This window comes from Phycomyces blakesleeanus (assembly GCF_001638985.1).
Source record: "Phycomyces blakesleeanus NRRL 1555(-) unplaced genomic scaffold PHYBLscaffold_15, whole genome shotgun sequence".
NCBI lineage: Eukaryota > Fungi > Mucoromycota > Mucoromycetes > Mucorales > Phycomycetaceae > Phycomyces > Phycomyces blakesleeanus.
The window spans coordinates 982352-1007742 of record NW_017265148.1 but is presented as its reverse complement, the minus strand read 5'-3'; the positions used below and the strand labels follow the sequence as shown (position 1 = coordinate 1007742).

Genomic DNA, 25391 nt, shown 5'->3' with positions numbered 1-25391 from the left:
CTATCATGCATGCTAAACCTGTGTGTTAAATAATAAAGTAATCGGTAGACACCTTTGACTGGAATAGCTGAGGCCTTATATTATTTCCTTCAGACTTATTCTCAATTACAGCAGTAGTCAATACTCATTTACAACACTGTCAACTTTTTTTTAAAAAAATGATAAACTTATTTTTATAAACCGTAATCAAATAGGAAAAATTTAGTATATAGTTATATCTTCATTGAGTTGAGTTGTGCGTTAGAAGGCTGCCTTTGCAAGACATTTTTTACTTACATTATATAAGAAACAAAACAATTGTATATATTTTCTTATTTGAAATCTTGCCAAAGTCGTTTTATATACTGAAAATCGTTGCCTTTACTAAATTTTAACAGAATTATTTTTCATTACTTAATACAACCTCCACATTTTCTTATTCAATGTTTTGTCTTACTTGAACAGCTATTTGTTATGATCAAAAAAGTTTGAAGTAGAACCAAACCTTCTTTCCTCCTTTATTTGGAAAAAAAAAAATTCAATTCATAAAATTACATAACGAAAAAAGATTTAGGCCAATAATATTGCTTTGATGCCATACTGACATGTAGGGTACTTGAGGGAGCAGATGTAACTAATTACAAGTCTACTATGAAGAAGGACGCTCTAGTTGACTAGTGTTTATAGCCGGGTTACTAGCTAGCAAGGGTTGTATTCCCAATTGGAGGCGTGGTAATGAGGGTTAATAAACTACAGTTAAGAGGAAACATTCTTCAGACAATAGAACTGCACTCAGTATTTAATTAGGGGCGTCAAATAATATTTATGGCTAGGCGTATGGGGATGGAATCAGTTGTCAAAATGAATAAAAATGGGAAAGTGTTTTTAACGAGATAAAAAGATTACTTTATTGTTCTTAACTAAACTTCCTCTAATAATGGCCTGCTCTGCCACCTTCGTCTATCTACTTTACATTCACTTCAGTCTTCTCTTGTAACTTCTCACTTTCTCTGCAGTGTGGTGGCCACTGTTATCTTTTTAGAAAAAGAAAGAAAAAAGAAAGTGCAGACGAGAAGTATGGTGAGACTTTGTTTATTGATGAAAAGAGAAATGATCTTCTATTGCTATTTGCTATGTGAGTTTATATAGACATTGCGTGTGTATTTATGATAATGATTTGAATATATCATGTGATGTCTGTTTTCTTATATCTTAGATAATATATTGTTAAGTTGTTACCCATGCTCTTGTTTGAGTGATTAGTGATGTTGATTAAGGTGTGTGACCTTGTTATCGGTATATTCTTTATTTAATGATAGTGTGAAAAATAATGTATAATTGATACTAGTTGCTTATTCAATATGTCTTTGTCTTATTGTCTGTGTGCTTTATTTGAATCTACGATTATGTTAGATACAACAGCCACCAACCGCCATGCCTACCGTCTCAATACACTATCATATTTGGTTTCTAATATCTGTGGTGGTTTACATATATATTTAATACTTTTCATCTAATTTAGTCTTTTTTTTCTTTTATAGTGTAATTTTTTAATAATTGCAAATTTTAAGATTTGTGTCAATTTTTTTATTTCAAATGCCAATATATGAAAATAGTATTAAATGTCCGCCAGTTTTTTAAAAATTCTAAATATTGAACTTTATGCAGTCACAAATTTATATATTGTCATGAGCATATCATTCCTAGAATCTGAATTCTAATCTGGCCAATCCAATTCAATTTTTCTCAGAAATACTACACTCTGCTGGAAGTTTCCAATACCTAGTAACTTCTAGCAAAATCCCTTTAAGATAGTATAAATACAAATTGCTTCATCGAAATAAAACATTATCTTTATTCTTCTGAAAAACTACTCTTGTGATATCTTCCAGCCGCTTCAAAGGCAACTTCCAATCCCAACATATCACACTTATTTTATGGTGGAGAAGCTTTGCTTAAAAACCCCCTGAAAGATCCCAAAACCACTACTTCCTGCAATTCCTGTGCAACTACTTCCTGCAATTCCTGTGCAACTAATTCCTGCAATTCCTGTGCTACTACTTCCTGCGATCTCTTACTCCTGTTAATCATTTTGTTAATAATTGCCTGCCATGTCCAAGTCTTCCAAAATCAATGTTAAGATAATTGAAGCCTTGAACGATATCGTTGTTCAAAACCGCTACTCTGCCCTACAGTCAATGCGCCTGATATATAATTATGATCCGTCCCAAAATATTGAACTCTGGCTGCGGTTATTTGAAGCCAAAGCCAATCGACTTAGTTTGGATACCCAAATGAAGGTGGATCAGCTACCTTCATACTTACCCATAAATATGGCACAGTGGGTCCTGTCGAATTCAGATCTCGACACCTGGGATAAGACGAAACGTGCACTGATTGACACTTTTGGCATCCCTCTTGCTCAACAGAAACTGACCTGTTGTAAACGACTCGAATCGCTTCACCAAGGGAACCTACCGTTGAGACAGTTCAAGGCTGTCTTCCAGTCAATCGTTCAGAATCTCCCTGAAGGGACTACAATTCTGGCAAAGGTTTTACGTTCGATATATCTCGGTGTCATGAACCCTCGTCTCATGGATAAAATCATTGCCCAAATTACTACTTCCTCTACCTGGAGGGACGTGGCGGACAAGGCTATCACCATGGACGAAATACTGAACGCTGACCCTCGCCTCGCAGAAGCTTACTTATATTCCAACGTTCCGGCCGACACCTTCTCTCATCAGGGCACCTTCACAGCTAGTGGCTCCGGCCCTGCCCCTATGGAAATCAACGCTTTCCAACGTAAGCCTACTTCCTTCGATAGAAACACGTCCTGCAACAATTCCTCAAGAAGCAAGTTCAACCAATGGGTGCGACCTGGCGTTCCTCTCTGTGGCTATTGCAACGAAGAAGGCCACCTATCCAAGCGTTGCCAGAAGAGACCTAGTAGATCAAACCAGGTTAATACTATTCAAGATATCGCTCCTCGTGACGATTCGGTTACCCTGGCTCCTCCATCCAATAACTGGTCCTCCTTTGGGTCCCTGCTGCCTGCTGTCCCTACTGATTCTACAGCTGTACCTCGTCTGGAAGTCAACTACTGCGCGGTTCCCATGGTTCAAGACGCTCTATACAAATCCTTCAAGGCAAACATTAGTAACATGTCGGCCTCAGCCAGTCCAGCCCCCTCTCTCTTGAACAAGTCTTCCTTGTCGAGAATCTCGAGTCCTCAACTTAGCTGCACCATTAATGGCGTTACTACCACTTGTCTGATTGACACAGGGGCAAACATCTTGGCTATTTGCACGGACCTAGCCAAGAAACTGGGACTCCAGGCTGATGATCTCAAGACCCTTGTGTTTTCCACTGCTGCTGATACATCAGTCTCAACCTGGGGATCCATTATGATTAACATTTGTTTTGGTAGTCTTGTCCTGGCTGTGCGTTGTCATATTGTCGACTCTCTCTCTCATCCTGTTATCTTTGGTTACGATGCTCTTCAGGAAAACCGAGCTGTAATTGACGCCTGCACCAGCAAGGTTAAGTTCTCTCCTGGTACTCGATCTCCTGATAAAACGTCCAACACAAGTATGGCTTCTACAATCGCACCAGCTACCCCATGCCGACTCAAGAATACCCTGATGCTTCCCAGTCATAGTCACTGTTATGCGGAAATAACTGGTCCAGCCAATTCGATCTGCATGGTCTCTACTCCCTCAAATGTGGTTGCCAAAACACTTGTCTCTGTTGCTGCTGGGGTGGTTCGCTTTGATGAATCGGGTCTCGCTTCAATTAAAATAGCTAACTTAGACATGAACTCACACAACTTCAATAAAAATGGTGTCATTGCTTTTACACACTACTTACCTTCGTCTACGCCTATTATTCCTCTGACTAGTTTGGTTCAGTCATCATCCACTGCCCAAATCGCTTCTTTGGAAGCATCTACAGTCTCATCCGCTCCCTCTGCTTCTTTGGATTTCAGTACAGTGCTAGGTGTCTGCCTTGATGCTAAACAAGTTAGTTCCATCAGTAACCTGCTCTCTGAATTCTCCAATTGCTTCGACAACGAACCCAACTCCACTACGCACTTGGTGCAGCACCATATTGACACAAAGGATGAACGCCCTGTTTCGTCTCCTCCCCATCGGGCTTTCTTGGTAGAAAATAATACAATTACAGTGGTCCCTCGATAATTTCACGCCCCTTTAATTTCACGCTTCGATAATTTCAAGGCTCTGAAGACCCAACTCGAAAAATAGGGCTTAACTTTCACGATTCTCGTTAATTTCACTTTCACGAAATTTTTTGGCCTTGAATCCTTAAAGAAAAAAAATTAGCCAATCAGACGAGAGCAATATAGTTACAGCTTGGTTTAAATTTTTTTAATTCTAGCTTTTCATGATTTTGTAATTGACATCAATGTCAAGTGCGTTAAGTTTTCATGCCAAACACTGGGTTATCAAGTTGTCATCTAGCTTACTTTTTTTAAAATTTTTTTTTCATTTTTTTTTTCAGAAATAAAATAAAACTATATGTGCTATATTTTGATTAAGTTTCATTTATTAATTGTTTAGTAAAGATTATTCACTTGAAAAATATAAATATAATTCTAATTTGTTTGTTATAAAAGTTTTTATTGTAGATTTTATTATTTCTATCTGTCATTACTATTTATTGTTATTTGCAATTGTTACTATTTACAAACATATTACGAAATCAAGCTTTGACTGTACTTGGCTGCTAACTTTTTTTTCTATTTTTAAATGAAGAAAAATATATTTCTTATAGAAAATTGTTTTTATTTTATTTGAAAAAGAATAAATTTTAAAAAGACTTAAAGAAGCTGGTTACTTTAGTTTGCTTTGAGTTCGCGGTTTTCTGGAACTTGTTTCTAAGGCCTTCAACCTTACTGACGAAGTCTCTGTCAATATCCTCGTCTTCCAAGATATCCAAAAGCGTGCAAACACACTCAAACTTTTCCGAAGCAGAATAAGTTCTCTTGAAAGGAACTGCTGATTCCACTTCAGCAATTTCTTCATTGCTGTTGTTGTTGGCTGCATTGTCATCTGCGTCATACTCTTTCATGACAATGTCAGCGATCTCATTCTCATTGATCACTCTATGAGTGCATTGTCTCTCATAGAGTGGATCTGATTCGCTGGTCGGACAATCTTCAAGAGACAGAAGATCTGATCCGGCAATCTTGTCTAGGGTTTCTTCCAAGCCCTCGACCAGAACCTTTTCAGCCAGACTTTGCTGAATCATAGCCTGGTTTACATCTATAAATTATATTTAGAATATTAAGAAAGTGGAATTGAAAGATTATAGTACTATTATAACCAATAAATTGTTTTACTAATACCTTCACTATCTTTGTCTTCAATGAAGTGAAAGATTGTTGCATTCCAGCAGTTCTCAATAGTCTTTGCTGAGACAGATTCCCAAGCCTCTCTTATCCATTTCATGGCCCACAATTGATCAATTTCAAAGATTTTATCAATGGCCCCAATCTTATTTTGTTGGTCATTTTGAATCATGCCAATATACTGATATGCCTTGGCATACTGTTTACGCTTGAAATAAGCCTTAAAAGCCCAAATGATACCACCATCCAATGGCTGAAGATGGGACGTGGTGTTTGGAGGCAGAAAAAGAAGCTCAACATTTGTAGGCGCATAATCTACTATATGGCCAGAGAAATTATCAAGGATCAAAAGCACTTTGCAGTTTTGCGCTTTCATTGAACGATCAAAGCGATGGAGGAAAACATGGAAGATTGATCGTGTCATCCAGTCATTACTGTTGTAATGATACATAGAAAATCCATGATCTACTGCCTCTTGTTTTTTGTTGTTTTTGTTAAAACAGTTTGGTCTTCTTGCATGACCAATCATCAATATGTCAGACCACTTGTCTGTTCCATCGGCATTGCACAAAAGGCCTACTGTAAGCCACTTCTTATTTTCCTTCCAACCAGAAAATTTCTGGCAGGAAATCGTTGTTCTTGGTGGGGCGGCATAGAAAAGTACTGTTTCATCAAAGTTATAGATGTCACAAGCACTATAAGCCTCTATCTTCTCTTTGATAGCAGCCTTGTCAATCTGAAGCGACTCTATGTCTGTTGAACCAGCCTCACCATGAATTCGATTCATCTTGATATAATGACGCTTTCCAAACTTCTCCATCCAGCCTTGAGAAGCATTAAAATCTTTAACGCCTATTCTTTCAGCAAAAATAGTAGCTTTAGTCTTAATCAATTCCCAAGTGATGGGAATCTGATTATTTTCAGCAATGTTGATCCAAAGAATCACTGCTTCTTCGATTTGCTATAGTTATGTGACAATATAATAAGATTAATTTTATTTTTTATATAGAGCAAAAATGCATAATGTTGAGATATATTACATACAGACCATTTTCCCTTTCTAACACGCTTTCTGTTCTTTACGTTGGCTTGCATTATCAAGCCCTGGTCTCCTCTCTTCAAAATCTTCGAGATTGTAGAAGCATCAGGAGCTTTCTGAAGGCCAAAGGTTTTCTTTGCCCAGTCAGCCAATTGAGGGTTACTCATAGACAGCTTTTTCTTTTTCATATCGCAAATCTCAAGATGATTTGCAATATTAAGCAAAACGTTTTTTTTGGTCATATTTATTGTTTAGTTCTGGATTTGATAGATTTCATTAAAGTATCAAAAAAATTGAAAATGATATTAGATAAGCATTATATAATAAGCTAAAAGCATACCGAGAAGCTGTTATTATTTGATTGAATAAGAATTTGAAACAATAATTGGTTACGAGACAGAGGGGGTAGAAAACAGTAATGCAGCCAGGGGTTATATTTAACTAGAATGAATTTAAACAGAGGATTGAATCATATCGAATCATTACTTGATATATTTTTTTTCTATTAAAGAATAATGTAAACTCCGCCCATAGTTGGCGGAAAATATATACTCCGAACTCGTTAATTTCACTCTTCGATAATTTCAAGGCATCTGGCCTTCCCTAGGCCTTGAAATTATCGAGGGACTACTGTAATGGTCTCATTGATGAAATGCTACAGCAAGGTGTTATTCGTCCTAGTCGCTCTCCTTGGTCCTCTCCAGTGGTGCTAGTCCCTAAGCCTGATGGCTCCGTTTGGTTCTGTGTCGATTACCGGCGACTCAATGACATAACCACTAAAGACGTTTATCCACTCACACGCATTGATGATGCCCTACATAGTCTTGGTTCAGCCCGTTACTTTTCAACTATGGATCTTACATCTTCCTACTGGCAGATTGAACTTGATGACGAAAGTAAACCCAAATCTGCTTTTGTCTGTTGACGAGGATTGTTTGAATTTGTCCGCATGCCCTTCAGTCTCTGTTCTGCCTCTGCTACTATGCAACGTCTCATGGACTCTGTATTGGCTGGCCTCAAGTGGCAAACTTGCCTGGTATATTTGGATGACATCATCTGTTTCAGCCCTTTGTTTGATCAACATCTTAAGGATCTTCAAGAAATCTTAGATTGCCTGCGTACTGCTTCCCTCAAAGTCAAACTTAAGAAATGCTCCTTTGGCAGTGATTGCATTTCTTTCCTTGGTTATGTTCTTTCACCTGGTTGTTTACACATGAATCCTGAGAAAATCCTTGCTGTTTCCAAATTTCCAGTTCCCCTGTCCACTGACAACGTTCGCTTGTTCCTTGGCCTTGCTGGCTACTACCGTTGTTTTATCAGCAATTTCTCTGCAATAGCTGCTCCGTTGAATGATTTGCTTAAAAAGGACGCTGACTGGTCCTGGACGTCGGCCCATCAGAGATCTTACAAAACCCTTAAAACTGCTTTGATGTCTGCTCCGGTCCTACGCTTCCCTGATTTCTCTCAGCCCTTCGAACTACATATGGATGGCGCTTGCACAGCTGGTATTGGCGTTATTCAAGGACAATGGGACCCTTGCAACAATCGTGTGTATGCTGTTGCATATGCGTCTCGTTCTCTCTCCCCCACAGAACGTAACTATGGTGTTTCCAAGGTTGAGGCGCTTGCTATTGTCTGGGGAATCAAGAAATTCGCACACTACTTAACTGGTACCAAGTTTACTGTCATCACTGATCATCATGCTCTTCAGTTCCTGCATAACTCCAAGTCCTCTGATCTTTGTGGTTGTCTTGCTCGGTGGGCTCTCTCTTTACAACAGTTAAATTTTGACATCGTTTACCACCTGGATTGTCAGAACACCAGTCCCAATGCGCTTAGTTGATACCCCGTCACGCGTGATTCCTCTAGGTCTCTCATTTGTGCGATTACTGCTCCTGATATCTCTTGTTCCCAAGCCACCGATTCATACTGTCAAGAACTTCATCGTGCTTCCTCACTTCCTGCAGGCTATACCGTCTCGTCTGGTGTCCTTTTCTTTGGCCCACAACCAGTCCTACCACAGTCGATGTGTGAGGAAATGTTCCACCTCCTCCATGCTAATTCTACTTCAGGACATCTTGGTGTTGGTCGCACTCTCCAAAGGTTCACTCAACTTTTCTATGCTCCCAGTCTACACAAGTGGGTGAAAGACAAGGTTGCTCACTACAATGCGTGCCAGCAAATTAAAAGATCTAATACAACTCTTGGTCATACCAACCTCCAACACTCAAATCCAGTAGTACATCCCTTCGACTCTGTTGCAATTGATACGTATGGACCTCTTCCAACCTCACTATCAGGCAACAGGTATATCATTGTTATTTAAGACCTTTTCTCCCGATTCGTGGTCCTCAATGCTGTACCTGAGAATTCTGGTAAATGGGTCACTGCCTGCCTCAACAAGGTTTTTTCCACCCATAGTATTGGGCACTCTATTCTCAGTGATAATGGTCAACCATACTCTAGTACACTCATCAAAGACATGGCCGCCCAACTGGGAATTCAGCAGAAGTTTGCTCCAGCTTATCACCTCCAAGCAAATGGTCTGGTTGAACGATTCATGGCTACCCTCCGAAATGTGATCGTTGCTTTCATGGATCCACAGACAAACATTACTACATGGGATGAACACTTGAATGAATTCCAACTAGTCTACAACTCTAGTCCTCACGATTCAACGAAGCTCTCTCCTTTCTCAGCTGTCTTTGGTCATGAAGCCTGTGTCCTAGCACAATCCGACCTTGGTGTCAAATCTGTCTCTCTTGTCGGCTATCACTCTTCCATCAAGGAAATGCTTTCTCATGTGCACAGCCTCATTCAGCTAGAAAATCTTCGTTCACAAGCAGAAAATGCTATCATTTATAATCAACATTGTACAGCACCTAACTTCGTCATTGGCAATCAAGTTCTCATTAAGTTTCCCATACTATCAAATGCTGCCACCAGCCACTCAGTGAAACTGTCTCCTTCAATGTGTGGCCCTTTTCTAGTGGTCAGATCTATTGGTGCTGATCATTTTGATCTCTTAGATTCTGTCTCCAATAAGAAGCACACAAATATCCACTTGGAATGGTTGAAGAAATACTCATTTCAAAATGAGGACATTTCCTCTTCTTAACCCTCTGGATGTTATGAGCATGTCATTCCTAGAATCTGAATCCTAATCTGGCCAATCCAATTCAATCCTTCTCAGAAATACTACACTTTGCTGGAAGTTTCCAATGTCTGGTAACTTCTAGTAAAATCCCTTTAAGATAGTATAAATACAAATTGCTTCATCAAAATAAAACATTATCTTTATTCTTCTGAAAAGCTACTCTTGTGATATCTTCCAGCCACTTCAAAGGCAACTTCTAATCCCAACATATCACACTTATTTTAATATTCACCACAAAAGATTGTTTAAACACCATATAATATATAATATTGCTATATTAGAGGATTGATTCTTGTCATCTACCATTATAAATGGAAAATTTAGTGTCAATACTTCTCTTTCTCTGCTATTAAATTCAAATACTGCGTTTTTTAAGACCTAAAGAATGCTGTTGCAAATGACAAAACTAAAAATGTTTTCTGTTTACTTTGTAGAGAAACTCTTTCTTAACAAAGTAAGCAAAGAAAATATTCAGTTTTGTCATTTTTGACAACACTTTTTAGGTCTTGAAAAAAATAATCAGAGTACATTTTTTTGTTGATTATAAGAAAAATACACTATATAATTTTATACAATTCATCAATAAATTTTTTCTCTTATGCTTTTAAAGTTAATATAATATGATCATTATATCTTTGTATTTAATATTATTATTTCATAATATCTTTTACACTACAGGAAAAAAAGTGGGGATTCCGCTGGGGATTCCGCTGGGGATTCTGCTGGAGATTCAGCTTGGGATTGAGCTGGCAATTCTCGCAAATCGCAGTGGAATCTCTAGTTCCTTTTTAAGTAATATATTTTAATTGCCATTAGCTTATTGATGTTAGGTTTTATTCATATCCCACTATATTTACCCATCTGCTATACCCTTATTTTAATTGGTAGTAAAAGAATAGAAAAAGGTTTCTATTGGTATGAATGAAAGAAAAAAGTTCTTTAATTGGTAATAAAATATTATTTTGGTTTTTATAATTATTTTAATTGGATAAAATACATTCTATCATAGTATATGCTTAAATTGTATTGGTCATTTCAACAAAAACATTCTCTTAAATGGCTCTCATTTATATATATTCGGATTTGTTCACAGTTTTAATTGCGCAAAAAAGTTTTATTTCATAGAGGATTTTTATTTAAAAATGTTTTTATTGATTGTTATAAAAAGAGCAATTCTTTATTCATTAATTGTATTGGCTAAATATCATTTGAATAATTTCATATTTTCATATTTAGTATACAGTTTATTATACCTACCTGATATGAACTTACCAGAGAGGTATTGCTTTCTACGACTTCTCCATAACTGACTAACCTTTGTGATTGATGCCCAATTTTTATGACATCTGGTGAAATCAATTCCATAATTCTTGAGCGCGTGTGAATGACTGACACACATTCTGGTCCAGTCCTCTTGAGGGATAGATGTCCAGCTTGGATTGGGCCCAAGAATCTGAACAGACAAAAGAGCAGCAAGCTGATCACAAATATGCTTGGTGCAAGTGTTGATAGCCCCTTTGACTTCTGCGGTTGGACTTATTTCTAGGTCTTGCTTAATCATCTGTAATACATGATTGGAATTTATATTACAGATGTTTGGTACTAGTCTTGGGATAGAGTCAGTAGATATCTATTGTAGCTGATATTAATTGATAAGACTTTAATTATTATAGTATTTACTTACATTGACAGAAGCTACAATAGTATTATCTGGGAGTTCTCGATCATTCAATTCATTGTGAAGACTTGTTATTTCGAGTTGCATTGCATCTTGTTTTTTCTCCAATGCTTCTTGACTATTCTTTAGAGAAATAAGCCCGTCTTGAATGCCTTGAAGCAACTGAATCACTGAAGTATCTATATTATTCATAATAGTAAAAAAAAGTAATGAGTTTGTTATAGAAAAAGAAAGAAAGAGAAAAAATTTTCCCTAAAACTATTATTAGTTTCAAATCATTAGCTCCAAATTATTAGTTTCAAATTACTTGTCCAAATCTATTGGCTACTCTTGAAGAATTATTGATGTATTAATTTTAGAATGATGGCATAGAGTTACCCCTTTAAGATTATGAGCATACATTTGAATTATCCATGCCATCATTACATTGATATAATTAAGTATAAACATATTCATTCAGAAAGCAATTACTTCTACAATTACTTATATAACAAAAGTTCTTTTTATTTTTTTTACTTACTCCAAAATATGGTTCAAATCACAAAGATCTCCTCTCACGAATGCAGTTCCTGTCATTTGCCTTACAATAGCTCTTCAAATGCTACCAAATGTCAAAATAGATCTCTTAAAACGCTGGTAGATGCAGTTATCAATGGATCTTTCATCCAAGACGTTTCTCTTCCTGTTGAAATCCAGTCTATACCAGCACCAGCCCCAAGCTTGATCGTTGAGTAAGCTTATTAAAAACTAAAATACAAAAAGATAGATAATATATTAATTATCTGGATACTTTGGTAAACAAACAGTGGAGACATTAATATGATCAGTGATGAAAATATGGATATCGTCAACAGAACTGAAAATGATGAGCCCATGGTAAGTTATAGATATATATAGTATAAAGTCATTATACTGATTACTATTTATCTTATTAAAGTATGATGCTGATATGGAACATGATAATACCATGGAGAAATCAACTGCCATAGAAGAAATTGAAGATGCAACCGCACCTTTGGTGTTTGACTTCAGCCAACCTCTCCCCACTCCCAGTACCAACGATGCAAAGAACCTGGAATTTATCCAAATCGTCAAGGAGTTTGGCATTTCTTGTAATGCACATGAAAAGATTGCCAGCCACTTCAACGAGATTCTTGCTAGCTCTACAAGCACATATAGAGCATGCACACCTTACCTTGGTAAAGAGCTTCTGAAGCGTTTCTCCAGAATAGAGAAGAAGACATATGACGTTTGCTGCAATGGCTGTATGTTGTTTGATGCAAATGAAACTGAGTGCCCGCATTGTAGTGAAGATCACTACAAGAGTGCCCAAGACAATGGTACGTTGGTTCCTGCAAGAACCATGGTTCAACTTCCTCTGGGCAGACAACTTGCTCTCTGTTTGGTCAACAATAGCACCAGAACAGAGATGCGCTACCATTACCACCACGAGCCAAGTCAAGATGGCACAATGACTGATGTATTCGATGGTCAAGCCTACCAGTCTAAGAAGCATCCCTTCTTGGGAAGTGATGACATTGCAATTTCGCTGTCTGTGGATGGGTTTGCTCCTCACAATGTTCCCGGATCAGTAACAATTGTCCATGCCACCATCTTGAACTTGAATCCAATGACCCGGTACAAAAGAAAAAGAATGGTCCAGCTTGCCATGATTCCTGGGCCCAAGGCACCTACTGACTTCTGGTCATTTATGAGACCAATCGTCAGAGATCTCCATGTGTTGCAGTCTGAAGAAATGGCTGTCAAAACAGCCACAGAAACCATCAAGGCCAAGGTCCACGTGTTAATGGCAATGGGTGATATCCCAGCTCTGGCAAAGCTAGCATGTCATGTTGGCCACATGAGCAAAGATGGCTGCAGAATCTGCCATGTTGTTGGTCAATCTCCTGGCCACGGTCAGTATTTCCATATGTCACCAGCCACTGCCATACATACACTGGGGAGCTTTCATGATTTCTGTGAGGCAGACAAGTCCAGCCGAAGAGGACTTACAGGGCAATCACCACTGGCAACATTGGATGCATTCTCCAGACCATATTTCTTTGCCTTGGATGAAATGCATGGTATCTGCTATGGTGTAGCAAAACAGGTCTGGGGGCTCGTCACTGGCAAGTACAGAAAAAAGCATCTGCTTGTTCTCTCTGTTAGAGTTCAGAAAGAGATAGGTGCAGCAATGGCATTGACAAGGAAAACGATCCCAACATTGTTCTATGGTGCTTGGAGAGACGTATCAAAGAATGCAGGATACTTTAAGGCAGTAGACTGGGCAGACTTCCTTCTGTTTGCTGTTCCGACTCTAGTAGCAGAGCAGATAAGAAATATATCTGCACGGAAGGCATTGCTTGGCCTTGTACAAGTGTGCAATTTGCTCATGAGCTGGGAGTTATCAGCAGAAGAACAAGCCTCAATAAAAAGGTATATTAAATATCATTATTTATTATTCTTTTTTAAAAATATATACTAACTTCTATCTTAGACAACTTATTGAATGGAATGTGTACCTTGAGACTCTGCTTGCCGAGGACAAGGTCGATCTTAAGGTTTTCACCATTAACCAGCACCTCTTACAACACTACCTGGATATGACCGAAGCATTTGGCCTGCCAAGATCATACAGTGCTAGATTAGTAGAAAAAGCAATTGGCAAGTACTCTAATGCCATTAAGAGTAACTCTGCCACCAGAACCAATGCTGGCAATATCATGCTTGGCTTGGCACAGACCAGACAGGTAGAGCACACAAAGGCAAAGATAGCACAAGACCACGAGCAGCAAGACTTCTTGTATACGAAGATTTCTCTGCTGGTTTGCCAATGATGGGTGAAGGTGAACATGTTGGTGCTGGGTCTGATATTGAGTTCTGGGGGCCTTTGAGGAATAGAATGATTTGAGATAGTTTTGAAGGCATTTCATGTCTTTCAAAACTTCTTGAAGACTTTTACGAATCAAAGGGGGAAGAGTGTAGCCTGATTGAAGCAGCTATACAAACTAGCTGCAAGGCATTTGTCAATAGTTATGTGATTGACTCTGCGCTTGACCAAAATTGTGTAAGGGAGGCACATAACATCAGATTATAGATTCAGGTTGATGAGAACCACAACATTGGGCAGAGCTACTCTCCAATCTATAAGGATTTCTTTGGGAAGGTCGTTGTTTTCTTTGAGCACAAGCTCAACAACAAGAGGTGGCCGCTTGCTCTTGTCCATGTATATGCCATCCATGAAACAAATGGAATTCCTGTCATGACAAATGTACCCGCGAAGCCAAAGGTTGTTCATCTGGCTGATGTAAAAGAGCTGGTTAGCTTGGTGGTGTCTACAGCCACAAATGGATGGTATATTGTCTGGCCAGAACTGAACTGTGGGCCAAAATTGTTGCTTGGTTGTCATGCAGATATATAATTTGTTTTTTTTTGTGTAATACATTTTTTTTTCGAATTGTTTTAGCTTTTTGCTGGGAGGATAAAATATGTTTAGATATTTTTCTCTCTTTTACCTCTGACTTTTAATAGTCATCAGTTGCAATCTAGTATCTCCTTATTTTATCCTACGGAGAGTTTGAATTTTGAAAATCCGTTGAGGTAGTGACAGGTTTTACTTTTGGTAAATTCAATTAGAATTGTATTTGTTTATATCAATCAGAAATATTTTTTCTTGTACTTTTATCTTTTAATGATATATATTTATTATTTTTATTATTATCTCTGAGTATTCAAGTTTCTAAAATATGAAGGGTTCTCACTTCTATATTCATCCATCAACCTCACAGCATCTGCGAGTGCTCTTTTTATAAGATCTGCCTTTGTTTGATCTAAGCCAGGAATTGTCTTCAAAGTTTGAAGATCTTCAAAGCCGTGATGCATCGTTGCAGAATAAGCTGCAATTTCGTCAAAGACATATACACCTCTATCTTCAGCAGTACCTCCACTCTCTAATTCCTCCTCTACTTCTTCCTCAACTTCGTTCTCGTTTGCATTTACAGCGTCTTGTCGGTTCAATACCACTCCTGCTATCTCCCGTTGCTCGATGAAGCTGAATTTTGCCCCACAGTAACGCTTCAACAAATGTGAATGCTTGCATGGGATCTGGCGGGTCAGAAAGTTCGGGCAGGTGCAGCTTTGTATCAAGTCATTTGATATATTGACGGTATACCACTTATCTTCTGTTACGAAAGATCTTATTTGCCACTCACCATTATAATCATCCATGCTGTTACCAGTCTCACCCAAAGGGTTGAGAATCATGGAAGGGAGCATGTCATTTTGGATTTTTGAAGCAACAAAAGAATTTCTTGCTAACTCATTATCAATGGGACCCATCTTACCATTGTTGAAGTGAATACGCTCAACCTCTTGTTCAAAATAGAACTCCACATCATTTGTCAAGATAAAAATTAGTCGATCCAATCTTCTGATGCGTGCACGACCAAAGTAAATTGTCTTGAGTTGATTGTGCCATGATTCTACATAGTTGTTTGTCACATATCTCTGATGTTGTTGGCTAATGTACGGGCGCCCCCATCTTCGCAACAATTCTTCGTTCTCGGTCCATTTCTTCTCAAAATATTTCAAAAACTGAGGTTGATCCTGAACCATCAGTTTAAAATCTTCAATTGCTCTTAGGAACACGTCTTTGTTTGACTCGATGAGAATGTGTCTCAGGTAGTTCTTCAGTGCAGTCTTATAATTCCCAAGTTGTTCTGATGTATAAGAGGCATTAAGTTTAATCTTGCTGTCAAGGTTGTGCTGCCAAGCGCGAAGAACATGAAAATCACAGTAGTGAATTGTAGCATGAGGTAATGCTTCTTTGATTGCATTAACCTCCATAATGCTACAGTCAATGGTAATATTCATTGGTACGAAGCTGCTCTTGATGCGAAGGTGGTCAAGCCAAAGTTTGATGGGTATGGCTGTCTGGTTGTTTGTCACCATGTATGCAACAGGGAATCCCTTTCCTGTTTGAGGATGGCGAGTGACCAAAGTATATAATACTTCGTCGCTTCTGGACGAAATGGAATGGGTGGCATCGAGACAAAAAGATTGCGAGATTCTCATGATTGAAACTTGCATTGGTGATTGAAATCCAAAGGCAAATTGTTTTTTACCATCATTATAAACAGAAAGATTGATTTCAAAAATGCAATAGTTTTGTTCTGCTAGCTTTACATTTAACCAGATGGAAATAGATGCATTTTCATCAGAAGCAAACATATATAACAAAGTAGTCATCTATTTTATATACGAGTATTTATTTGATATATAAATATTAATTTAATACGAAAGCTCTGTTATATTCATTGACAAACCTTTCTCATTCTGTTGTAAATTTCTTCATAATTAGGCTTTCTAACGCCAACTCCCCAACTATCAATCTGTCTAAGAACTGAAATTCTTGTACTTCTACAGCTGCTGCCACTTTTCAACTGATCTTCAATAATCTTTATGGCTTCAGAAGGCAAAGGAAGAGTTCTGACTTCGTCCCAGTCTCCAGGAACATGGTTTACATGTGCCCTTGTTTGGCAAAATGTAACAACATTGGGGTTGTCAAGATGCTGTATGATTTTTAAGGCAGCTGTACAAGAGCATGCCTTCGTATCTTTCTGGGCAAGACGTAATTGGCGGTTTGTTATATATTGGCCAGCACGGTGGCATTTTTTAGTCTCTCCAAAAACTAAACCTTTTCCAGAATATTTATGCTTTTTATTCCATTTTGTTGAGCATAAGACATTGATTCGCTCCAGACACTTTTCCCATTCACTAGCTTTTACTAATATTGTCGAATTCAAAGGAAGCATCTTGATTCCTTCCAAAGGCGAGTTGATCAAGACTTGTTGAATGGTGGAAATATCATAAATAGTGTTGTTTATATTGTTGTTAGACATAATTGAAGTTTGTTTTTAAGAAAGAGGGAAGTGATTATTTGTTAAAAAAAAATGCCATGTGTGGGATGCAAAAGCCACTGTCTGCCATTAAAGTTAGAAAGCCACAGGACTAAATTAAATACTAATTCAAACTCTCCGTAGGATAAAATAAGGAGATACGCAATCTACATCTACTAAAAATGTAAAATCTGTAGTTAAAATGTATTTTTATCTATCAGGAGATTTAATTTTTGGTGTTCAATCTGCCTTTTGTCAACCTTTTCAAAAAACAGAGACTTTCTTGTTTCATATTGAATTTTTGATGATTTTTTAATTATTATAGACCGAAAAGAAAGTCACAAATTCGAAAATCCTGAGTTTTTTCCCATAGTATTACATGACTCTCTCTAACAATCTTTATTAAAAATAATAATGTATCTTGTCAGTTCCAAGCTTTCCTAATACACTTTAAAAAGTTGAATTCTACTAAAAAAAAACTTAGTAAAACTGCTACACAAAAAGTTCTGATTTTCAATTTTTTCTAAAAAAAAAAGTATTTTACCCCATGTCTTTCTCTGACTACAAATTGAAGAGACACCATCTAAGACCATGCTTGTGCCCAAAAAATACCCACTCAGTATTGAATTGGGTTTAATTGAATTGAATCTTTATTTCAATGCATGTTTTATTAAATGAAAATGATAATAATAATGCAGAAACAATTTCATTGGCTGCCACAATAAAAAATGGTTCTGTTTAGCTACTGCAAAACGTATGCAATAAAGTACTACTATTCAAATTGTATTTCATATACTTTGCGTATTCTGATATATCTTAAATAGCATTTATTATTTTTTATCAATTTCTACAAATATACTAATATTAAAGAAAAAACTTAAAATAAATAAATAGATATAATATTATTATAATGCTTACCTTTATATAATATGCTTGCTTGTTCAGTAAAATAAGCATTTACTCTGAATATATAAATATATTAAAGAATTTGTTAATATTTAAGATCTATATATAAGAAAAGAAATAAAACTTAAACACTATAGAAAGTCGTTATTGTAGAAGAAGAAAAACTTGAGCAAAGATTCAAGTCATGTAACATGAAGCTAATTCGAATCTAATTCATACAACCAGAATGAGCATCTTGTTAGAAAGCTCAAACTGTTTATTCTACTCATTATACTTACATATAATAGAACAACTCCCGAGTATAATATATCAGTACAAAAATATTACTATAAATCTTTTTCTAAAAAAAAAGGCTATATACTATTTCCTTTTATATTTGAATATAACGGAATTCTAGATGCTGTACATTTGCTTCAAATTCTTGTAATCAGAACATTAGCAATCATATGAAAGAAATTGATAAATTTTTTATATGAAAGAAAAAAGGAATAAAAAACATAAAAAGAAAAATGACAAGATAAGAAAAAAATGCACTAAAGACAGACTAAAAAAATCAAACTTGGCCAATCACAGCAGCCAAACTATGATCTTCGGCTTCTCTTGCAAGCAAGCTCAACACTTGCTGTGAGTGAAGCAGACCTACATAAAAGAGTAAGAAGTTTGTATTAGTTTTGTATTAACAGCATATGAGAAAAAGCAAAAATGGTAACTTACAGCACATCTGCTATTATGGACAACTCAACATAACCAGTTTCTGACATATCAGGAGAAGAAAGCAAATAATCACTTAAGTCTTGCTGTGTCTATAGCATAATAAAAGGAAACAATGTTAATTAAAGTTTATAATATATAGATTTGTTAATTGATAAACTTACTTTGTTCTTCTCTGCCATTCTTCTCTTGTGCATCTGGTTGTCACTCTTGAAACTTTCCCAAAGAAGGTTTCTTGCATACCACATTCTTTTAAATTAGTGGATGTGCAATCTACCATTCTTTGCCAACCTCTCCAAATGCATCATGTAGTATTCTCTGTTTTCTCTGGGATATTCTTCCATTCTTTGAGACTGTGAGATAATCTTTGTTAATGATATCATTCTTTACTGTGCGATCTAATGTTTTGAGATGCAGTCTTTTTACTTTCAAAACATAGTCTGAAAGATTGACTAACAGAGGCAAAGACTGCCCTTGTAGAACTTCTTTGCAGCGCGTCTTCCAGTTCTGCTCGTGAAGAATCTGGAGCAACAGATTGTATTTTTGTGTTTCATTTTTTTCTTTGAACTCGCCACCAGTATTGATTACTCACTCATCAAGCTGATTTAGGTACTCTGTGAGCTGGGCTCTTTTTACACACTTGGCAATGCGCTCAAGAGCTACAAAAAATATATCACAATATTAATAAAGTAAATAAACATCTAAGCACAGAATATATATGATTACAACTCTGCTCAATAATGCTTTGTTGCAATGTAGTTTGATCTTCCACACTGACTGCTGGCGCAAATTGATTTCTGAATTGCCTTTGAAGCTTGCGTAATGCTTGCTTGACTTCAGCAAGATCAATCTCAATCATTTAAATTGAGTTGAGGAGAGTTGTGTTAATATTGGACATGTTTAATTTTTTTCTAGCTATGAGTAGTGAGTTGAAAAGAAAAGCTGATAATTTAGACAAGTAGAATTAGAGCGATTTGAGTTTGAGAAAGGCAACAACTTATTATAAGCAATTGACAGCTATTTATATAAAAAAGGTACAGACAGATATACAAACAAAACATATAAAAGAAAAGATGCTTATGCATTTATATGCACCTGCCTGCAGTAGCTCATGTGAACATATTACAGCCCTTTTGTACTGACATATCAAAACTGTAAGAATTATAAAGATAAAATAAATTAGACTTTAAGTCAATATTATATATATATGTTCAAAATTTGCACTGTCTACTTATTAAACATTTTAAAGTATATGATATAATAATATAATTCTATATCTATTGCAGATATAGCATAAAATTTGGTTAAAGTTCTCAATGCCAACACACTGTACCAGTTAAAATAATAACTTTAAATATACTCTACAGTAGCTATATAACATTTGAACATCATATAGTCAATTAACTCTTTTTTATCAATATTAAAGTAAATGTTATGATATTTAAGTCTATATCATACTTATTATTATTGACTAAAACGTGTTTTAATTGATGCTGTCATCAAAGATAAGCATAATTTTAACTGTCATTACTATTATTTACTAAGGGGCATCTTTGACTGAAACCATACATTTTTGAAAAAGGTATGCTTTAACTCGCACCAAGACTTTCAATTAACATCTCTTTCGATCAGTAGTCACTATGAATGAAATTGGTGTGACTGCTACTAATAGTAGTGGATATGTCACTAATTTATTTTAATTAACCAATCAAATTGGTTCTAGAGTTTGGTAAAAATATTAAAAAAGGTGAAAAAGATAAAGTTGTATTTTAGAGTGAAAACACATAATAGAAACATCTTTTTATATATATATATCATATAGAGAGTATAGCAACTTGATTTATTTATTTTTTATTTGAAATCATAAAACTTTTTTTGTCTCATTGCCAAGATTGTTGTATTTTGACAATACTACTAATCAATATGACAGACCAACTAACTTTCTCACTAATTTACTGAAAGTGCGGGATTTAAATTGATTTTTTTTATCTTTTACTTTGCTTTAATTTTTACTTCGCATTTTTTTCCCCTTTTTATTGCAAATGGAAATCATCTTAAAAAAATAATTTTTAAATGAAGAAGGTGAATCTTTATAGCTACTTTATACATCTACTTTGCACGACTTATTGTCTTTTAATTTTTCTTTAATTTAACTTGTTAAAATAAAAATATATTTGAATTATTGAAATAGAAAAAAAAGTTTTTTTTATTGTTCATGGGTATATTAAGGAAAGAAAGATAAAAAATGGGTATAATGCGATATTTACAGTTTGATATGGCTTAATTTTTCAGCAGTACTTTTTATATCTTCATTAAATATATAATATGGAGCAACTACTTTATATTTCTTCGAGTCCATAGTGGTTTGAACTAAGCCGACTTGATTTTGGATATCATTTAGACTAATTACTACTAATCTTTGGTATATTGAAGTTGCTTCTAGAGTTACAACTGGAATGTAATTGTCATAGTAGGCAGCTGAGTGATCATTCATAACACTTACCAACATGAGAAACTGCCTGCTGTTTTCATCATGATGTGAGATGTTGTGTGAGTAATAAAAAACAACAGACACAATAAACCAGTGGGTTTTGCTAAGATTTAAATAGAATAATTAGAAACTTCATTCTATAGGACATTTCTTTATGAAAAACTTACTTTTGGTATATGACATGAAATTTTATATATTGATTGCCTCGAGAGAATTTTGATCTCTTTCTTTTGTTTATCTCCAAACTATATACAGGGCTACCAATTAAGGCACGCGCTGCTATCTGGATTGTGTTCATGGTATATTGTGGATCAGTTTGCTGTGGATTAGATCAGATATAAAAGGCTTGTAATTTCTTGGTAAACGTGGGTATGTTAGTGAATTCTTGTATATAGGGTATAGTTTGAAACGGACTCCAGAGTTGATGGTCATAATTGTAGGGAGAGAGATATGAAAGTTTCAGGAAGTCGTTCAGAGATGTTCTTGTAGTATAATTGGACTCACCAATTCATCAAAATCTACCGAGCAGTTCAGATAGCCACAGATTGCTAGTCACTCCACCAAGTTGCCCACGTTTTTTTCACTGAAGACCTTACTTTTGATCAACTTAGAATATCTATCAATTGTTTGTTCCATGGATCTGGTACTGTACACCCTTAAATTATCTATCTTTCTTGTGATAAGATTAATATAGATAATATAATGGTTTATGGGAGAGAAGACTCTGACTGATAGATTTTTTTTTGTAATCTCAGAATCCAGAAACTGATGCCAAATGTTGAAATTGCTATTAAAAAAGAAAGTAAGCATTGTTTTCAAATAATAAAGTTTCAAAGCTCATTTCAACTTACTTTTCTATTTCCACAATCAGATTCTCATTTAAATTCCACTGCAAGCATATAGAGCAACCTTTTACCAGAGCCAAGAGTGCCTTTTGAGTTGTTTGTCTTGTAAACAGAGAAACCAGCAGAGTGGGAACAACATACAAAAGGAAATCAATGTATTCAATTGCTCTTACGCCTTCTCTCTTGTCAATAATATTATCCTAACTGCCTTGGAAGGATACAGATATGTTTGATCTAGAATACTGGATTTGTCTACCGGCCAGCTTAACATCACTTTCCTTCAGAGAGAAGATATATCTCTCTTTCAGGAAATGACTTCTGTCTTCACTCTTTGGTCAGTAAGCTTCCAATGATTCAGTGTTGAAAAGTACAACTAGTTTGTAGACAAGTTTGTTTATTTTATGGCCAATTAAATGCATCTCATCAAGTCCATAGAAGCATAATCTACTAAAGGTAGGCAATTTAGCAAAAATGTTTGCCTCTTTAATACTGGTGGCCTATAAAATTTATATTACTATACAATTCTTTTTTTTTATTATAGTATACTTACTGTTTTATCTCTAACAAAGTCGTTTATTGTTCTCAAAGTGACATTACGGTCCTGGTAGTATTTCCCTTTACCATGGGGAGGGCTGACGCCTTCTACCTCGCATATCCGGCAACCTTTGTTGGACATGTGACCTGTGTGGTGACAAAATTGGGTAACCTATTTTTGCTCAAAATGGTGAGTTGCTTTTCTCCTTAGTTTTTCTTTAACTTACTTGAGGAATATCACCAGAGGTCATGACCATGTGAACTTTAGCTTTAATCTGCTTGCCATTGAACTTTTTGATGATCAACCCATGTTTTTCTAAGCTACTTATTTCGTCTATAATAGCCAATAAGAAAGAGTCAAGATCTTTGGGCTTTCCAGATATAATCGCAAGTTGGATGAGCTATTCATCAGTATATCTTAACACAAAAAAAAATAAGTCTAAGAGAGCCCATTTATAAAAAATTCTTTTATGTTTTGCACTAATTATTATCTAATTTCAGGATTATAGTTTAACACCATTACATATATAATAGTTAATTGCTGTTTCGATTTTTTTTGGCTTACAAAACCAATCAAGAAACAGAACAATTGCTATGTCATTGAGGGAATTAAAGAGCTGTTACTCTTTTTGAGTCTTGTACTCTTCACCATCAAACACTATGAATGAAATTGGTGTGGCAATACTACTAATTTGCATGAAATTTGATGGCTACCCACACTATGCTAAAGCAGCGGAAATTGGTGGTAAATGAGCTATGCTTGCCACTAATCATAGTGGTATTGCCGCTAATTTACTGAATAGTAAGGCAGCATCCTTGATTGGCTTAGTTTCAAACATATTGGTAGTAAAAGTATGGTAGTAAATCCATATATAGAAAATTGGTGGTAAAAGCTTGGTAGTAAATCCATATATAAAAAAATTGGTGGTAAAAGCTTGGTAGTAAATCCATATATAGAAAAATTGGTGGTAAAAGCTTGGTAGTAAATCCATATATGGAAAAATTGGTGGCAAAATTGGTGGATTTTATTTTTATTCATACGCTTGCTGTGCAGTAGGATATACAATAAAAATATATAATAGGCTTTACAATGTACTATATGATATACTATATGATGTATTATATGATATACCATACAATGCACTATGCAATGCCCTATACTATAGACTATACAATGGACTATACAATAAAATATATAGTATGCTATGTCTTTCACATGGCATATAATGATGCATATTCATATACAAGCTTAATAATAATACTAGCAATATAACTTGTACATATACTAACTCATATATTAGTTATACAAGTAATACATATCTTTAGATATATCAGCTATAGATGACAGGATTCTTCATTATGAATTATAATTGTTGATGCTTTTCTATTAAAAGAACGTTCAAGCAATCCTATTTCAGTGTTGTGTAAAGCTAAAGTAAAGAATACTATGAATATATGTACTTAAAAGTGTCTTTTTTTGTAATTACCTCAAGTATATTCATTAACAGCTTCAAGTAATTGTGATTAAAGACGAAGTCTACAAAAATAAGTTAATATACAAAGTAAATACACATGGCCTAGTAAGCTTACCCTTATAATTTGTTTGCATTCAAAGATTGTCCGGTAGCTACCATACTGCAGCACAAGCCCCAAGTAATTAGATGCACCTACTCATTGATAGCTAGCCAGATTGTTTAGTATACCCTATACAATATCACTTTAGTAAGACTGTAACTTACATTGGCTGTATTTTGTGAAAGGAAGTCGAGAGTTTATTATATAGTAGCTGCTTGAAAAAAAAACTGCAAAAAAATGTGTTTTTCTAGTTGCATTAGTCTTTTTTTAAAAATCAAAACACAATTGTAGTGATTTTATATCAAGAGTGTCTTAAATTTTGAGTGGTGCATGTTGTTTGAATGTGATTACAGGAAAAGTAATGGAAGAAAGTAGAGGAAATAAGTAGATTTGTCATTGATTAAAAAAAGAGAGATTGTTAAGAGAATTTTTTGTTGTTGTTCTGGAAGAGAGAAATAACAGGGAATTCAAAAAATAAATAAATTCGATGGCTCCGCATGTTTCTTCTTGGTGGTGAGACTGCCACACTACTTTCTGCCTCACCAAGGCTACTTTTAAAAATATAGTTTAGTCAGTGTATTAAGTTTTACATTTGAATAATCTATACATACCTCAACTCTTCTCCTTGAACTTCTCTGCTTAACTTTGCTAGCATATTTTTTAATAAAGAAAAGTATTATTGAAATATCTTGCATGATACTAAATTTAATATGTATGATTTGTCACTTCTCCATTTGGTGCTCAGCCTTCATCACTTCTTGAAGGAGAAGAACAGCAACTCATTGATCTCTGAATTTGTGTAAAACAAATTGGTATTTCAAAATTAACTCCTCGAGTCTCAAGGAGTAGTACAACTTTTGTTGACTACTCAATCTTTCTCAGTTCGTCTCTACAATGCCGTCTTCACGCATAATATGTTGGCATTGCCTTGTATACATGTAGAACTGCAGTTGAATGAGCTTTTGCTCTTCTAAGAATACGCTGATATCCGTTTCCTGTTTCTTTTTCCACAGATAGTTGATCAGTGCATTTATCCTTGCAGTTGCACTTGGTATCTTATTTGTTCTTGTTAGAATAAAGTCAACACGAGCCTCTGTCATTGTAACAGGAATATGTCTTACTTCTCTCACAAGCAATAAAAAATAACTTTTTGTTTTTTTGATAATTAAAATATACTTTTATTTTAGCAAATTAAAACAGGTAAAAAT

General features: G+C 35.5%; 7 protein-coding genes across 7 annotated transcripts; 1 reads left to right on the top strand and 6 right to left on the bottom strand.

Annotated features, from left to right (window-relative positions):
- Positions 1-5318: 5318 nt before the first annotated feature.
- On the bottom strand, positions 5319-6182 carry PHYBLDRAFT_114261 (Homeodomain-like DNA binding domain-containing transcription factor; the record flags this gene model as incomplete). Its single annotated transcript, XM_018428381.1, has 1 exon — positions 5319-6182. A coding segment is annotated over one exon (864 nt), but the record flags the coding sequence as incomplete, so codon positions are not given.
- Positions 6183-10723: 4541 nt separating this feature from the next.
- PHYBLDRAFT_170407 (hypothetical protein) lies at positions 10724-11416 on the bottom strand (the record flags this gene model as incomplete). Its single annotated transcript, XM_018436335.1, has 3 exons — positions 10724-10743; positions 10819-11176; positions 11231-11416. The coding sequence occupies 3 exons, from the start codon at positions 11414-11416 to the stop codon at positions 10724-10726; spliced, it is 564 nt and encodes a 187-aa protein (XP_018289786.1).
- Positions 11417-11752: 336 nt separating this feature from the next.
- Positions 11753-14645, top strand: PHYBLDRAFT_170406 (hypothetical protein; the record flags this gene model as incomplete). The annotated part of the gene is made up of 7 exons (XM_018436334.1): positions 11753-11955; positions 12031-12100; positions 12162-12564; positions 13213-13660; positions 13722-13974; positions 14196-14291; positions 14322-14645. The coding sequence occupies 7 exons, from the start codon at positions 11753-11755 to the stop codon at positions 14643-14645; spliced, it is 1797 nt and encodes a 598-aa protein (XP_018289785.1).
- Positions 14646-14941: 296 nt separating this feature from the next.
- On the bottom strand, positions 14942-17124 carry PHYBLDRAFT_147502 (hypothetical protein; the record flags this gene model as incomplete). The annotated part of the gene is made up of 2 exons (XM_018431879.1): positions 14942-16471; positions 16549-17124. The coding sequence occupies 2 exons, from the start codon at positions 17122-17124 to the stop codon at positions 14942-14944; spliced, it is 2106 nt and encodes a 701-aa protein (XP_018289784.1).
- A 1484-nt stretch (positions 17125-18608) lies between these two features.
- Positions 18609-19597, bottom strand: PHYBLDRAFT_170404 (hypothetical protein; the record flags this gene model as incomplete). The annotated part of the gene is made up of 6 exons (XM_018436333.1): positions 18609-18666; positions 18742-18830; positions 18903-18954; positions 19016-19260; positions 19375-19397; positions 19465-19597. 6 exons carry the CDS (start codon positions 19595-19597, stop codon positions 18609-18611), a joined length of 600 nt encoding a protein of 199 aa, XP_018289783.1.
- A 1404-nt stretch (positions 19598-21001) lies between these two features.
- Positions 21002-23382, bottom strand: PHYBLDRAFT_170403 (hypothetical protein; the record flags this gene model as incomplete). Its single annotated transcript, XM_018436332.1, has 9 exons — positions 21002-21332; positions 21397-21548; positions 21734-21747; positions 21826-22016; positions 22081-22256; positions 22446-22571; positions 22625-22780; positions 22836-23009; positions 23323-23382. The coding sequence occupies 9 exons, from the start codon at positions 23380-23382 to the stop codon at positions 21002-21004; spliced, it is 1380 nt and encodes a 459-aa protein (XP_018289782.1).
- Positions 23383-24118: 736 nt separating this feature from the next.
- PHYBLDRAFT_170402 (hypothetical protein) lies at positions 24119-25283 on the bottom strand (the record flags this gene model as incomplete). The annotated part of the gene is made up of 5 exons (XM_018436331.1): positions 24119-24145; positions 24199-24275; positions 24348-24444; positions 24795-24831; positions 25120-25283. 5 exons carry the CDS (start codon positions 25281-25283, stop codon positions 24119-24121), a joined length of 402 nt encoding a protein of 133 aa, XP_018289781.1.
- Positions 25284-25391: the final 108 nt, after the last annotated feature.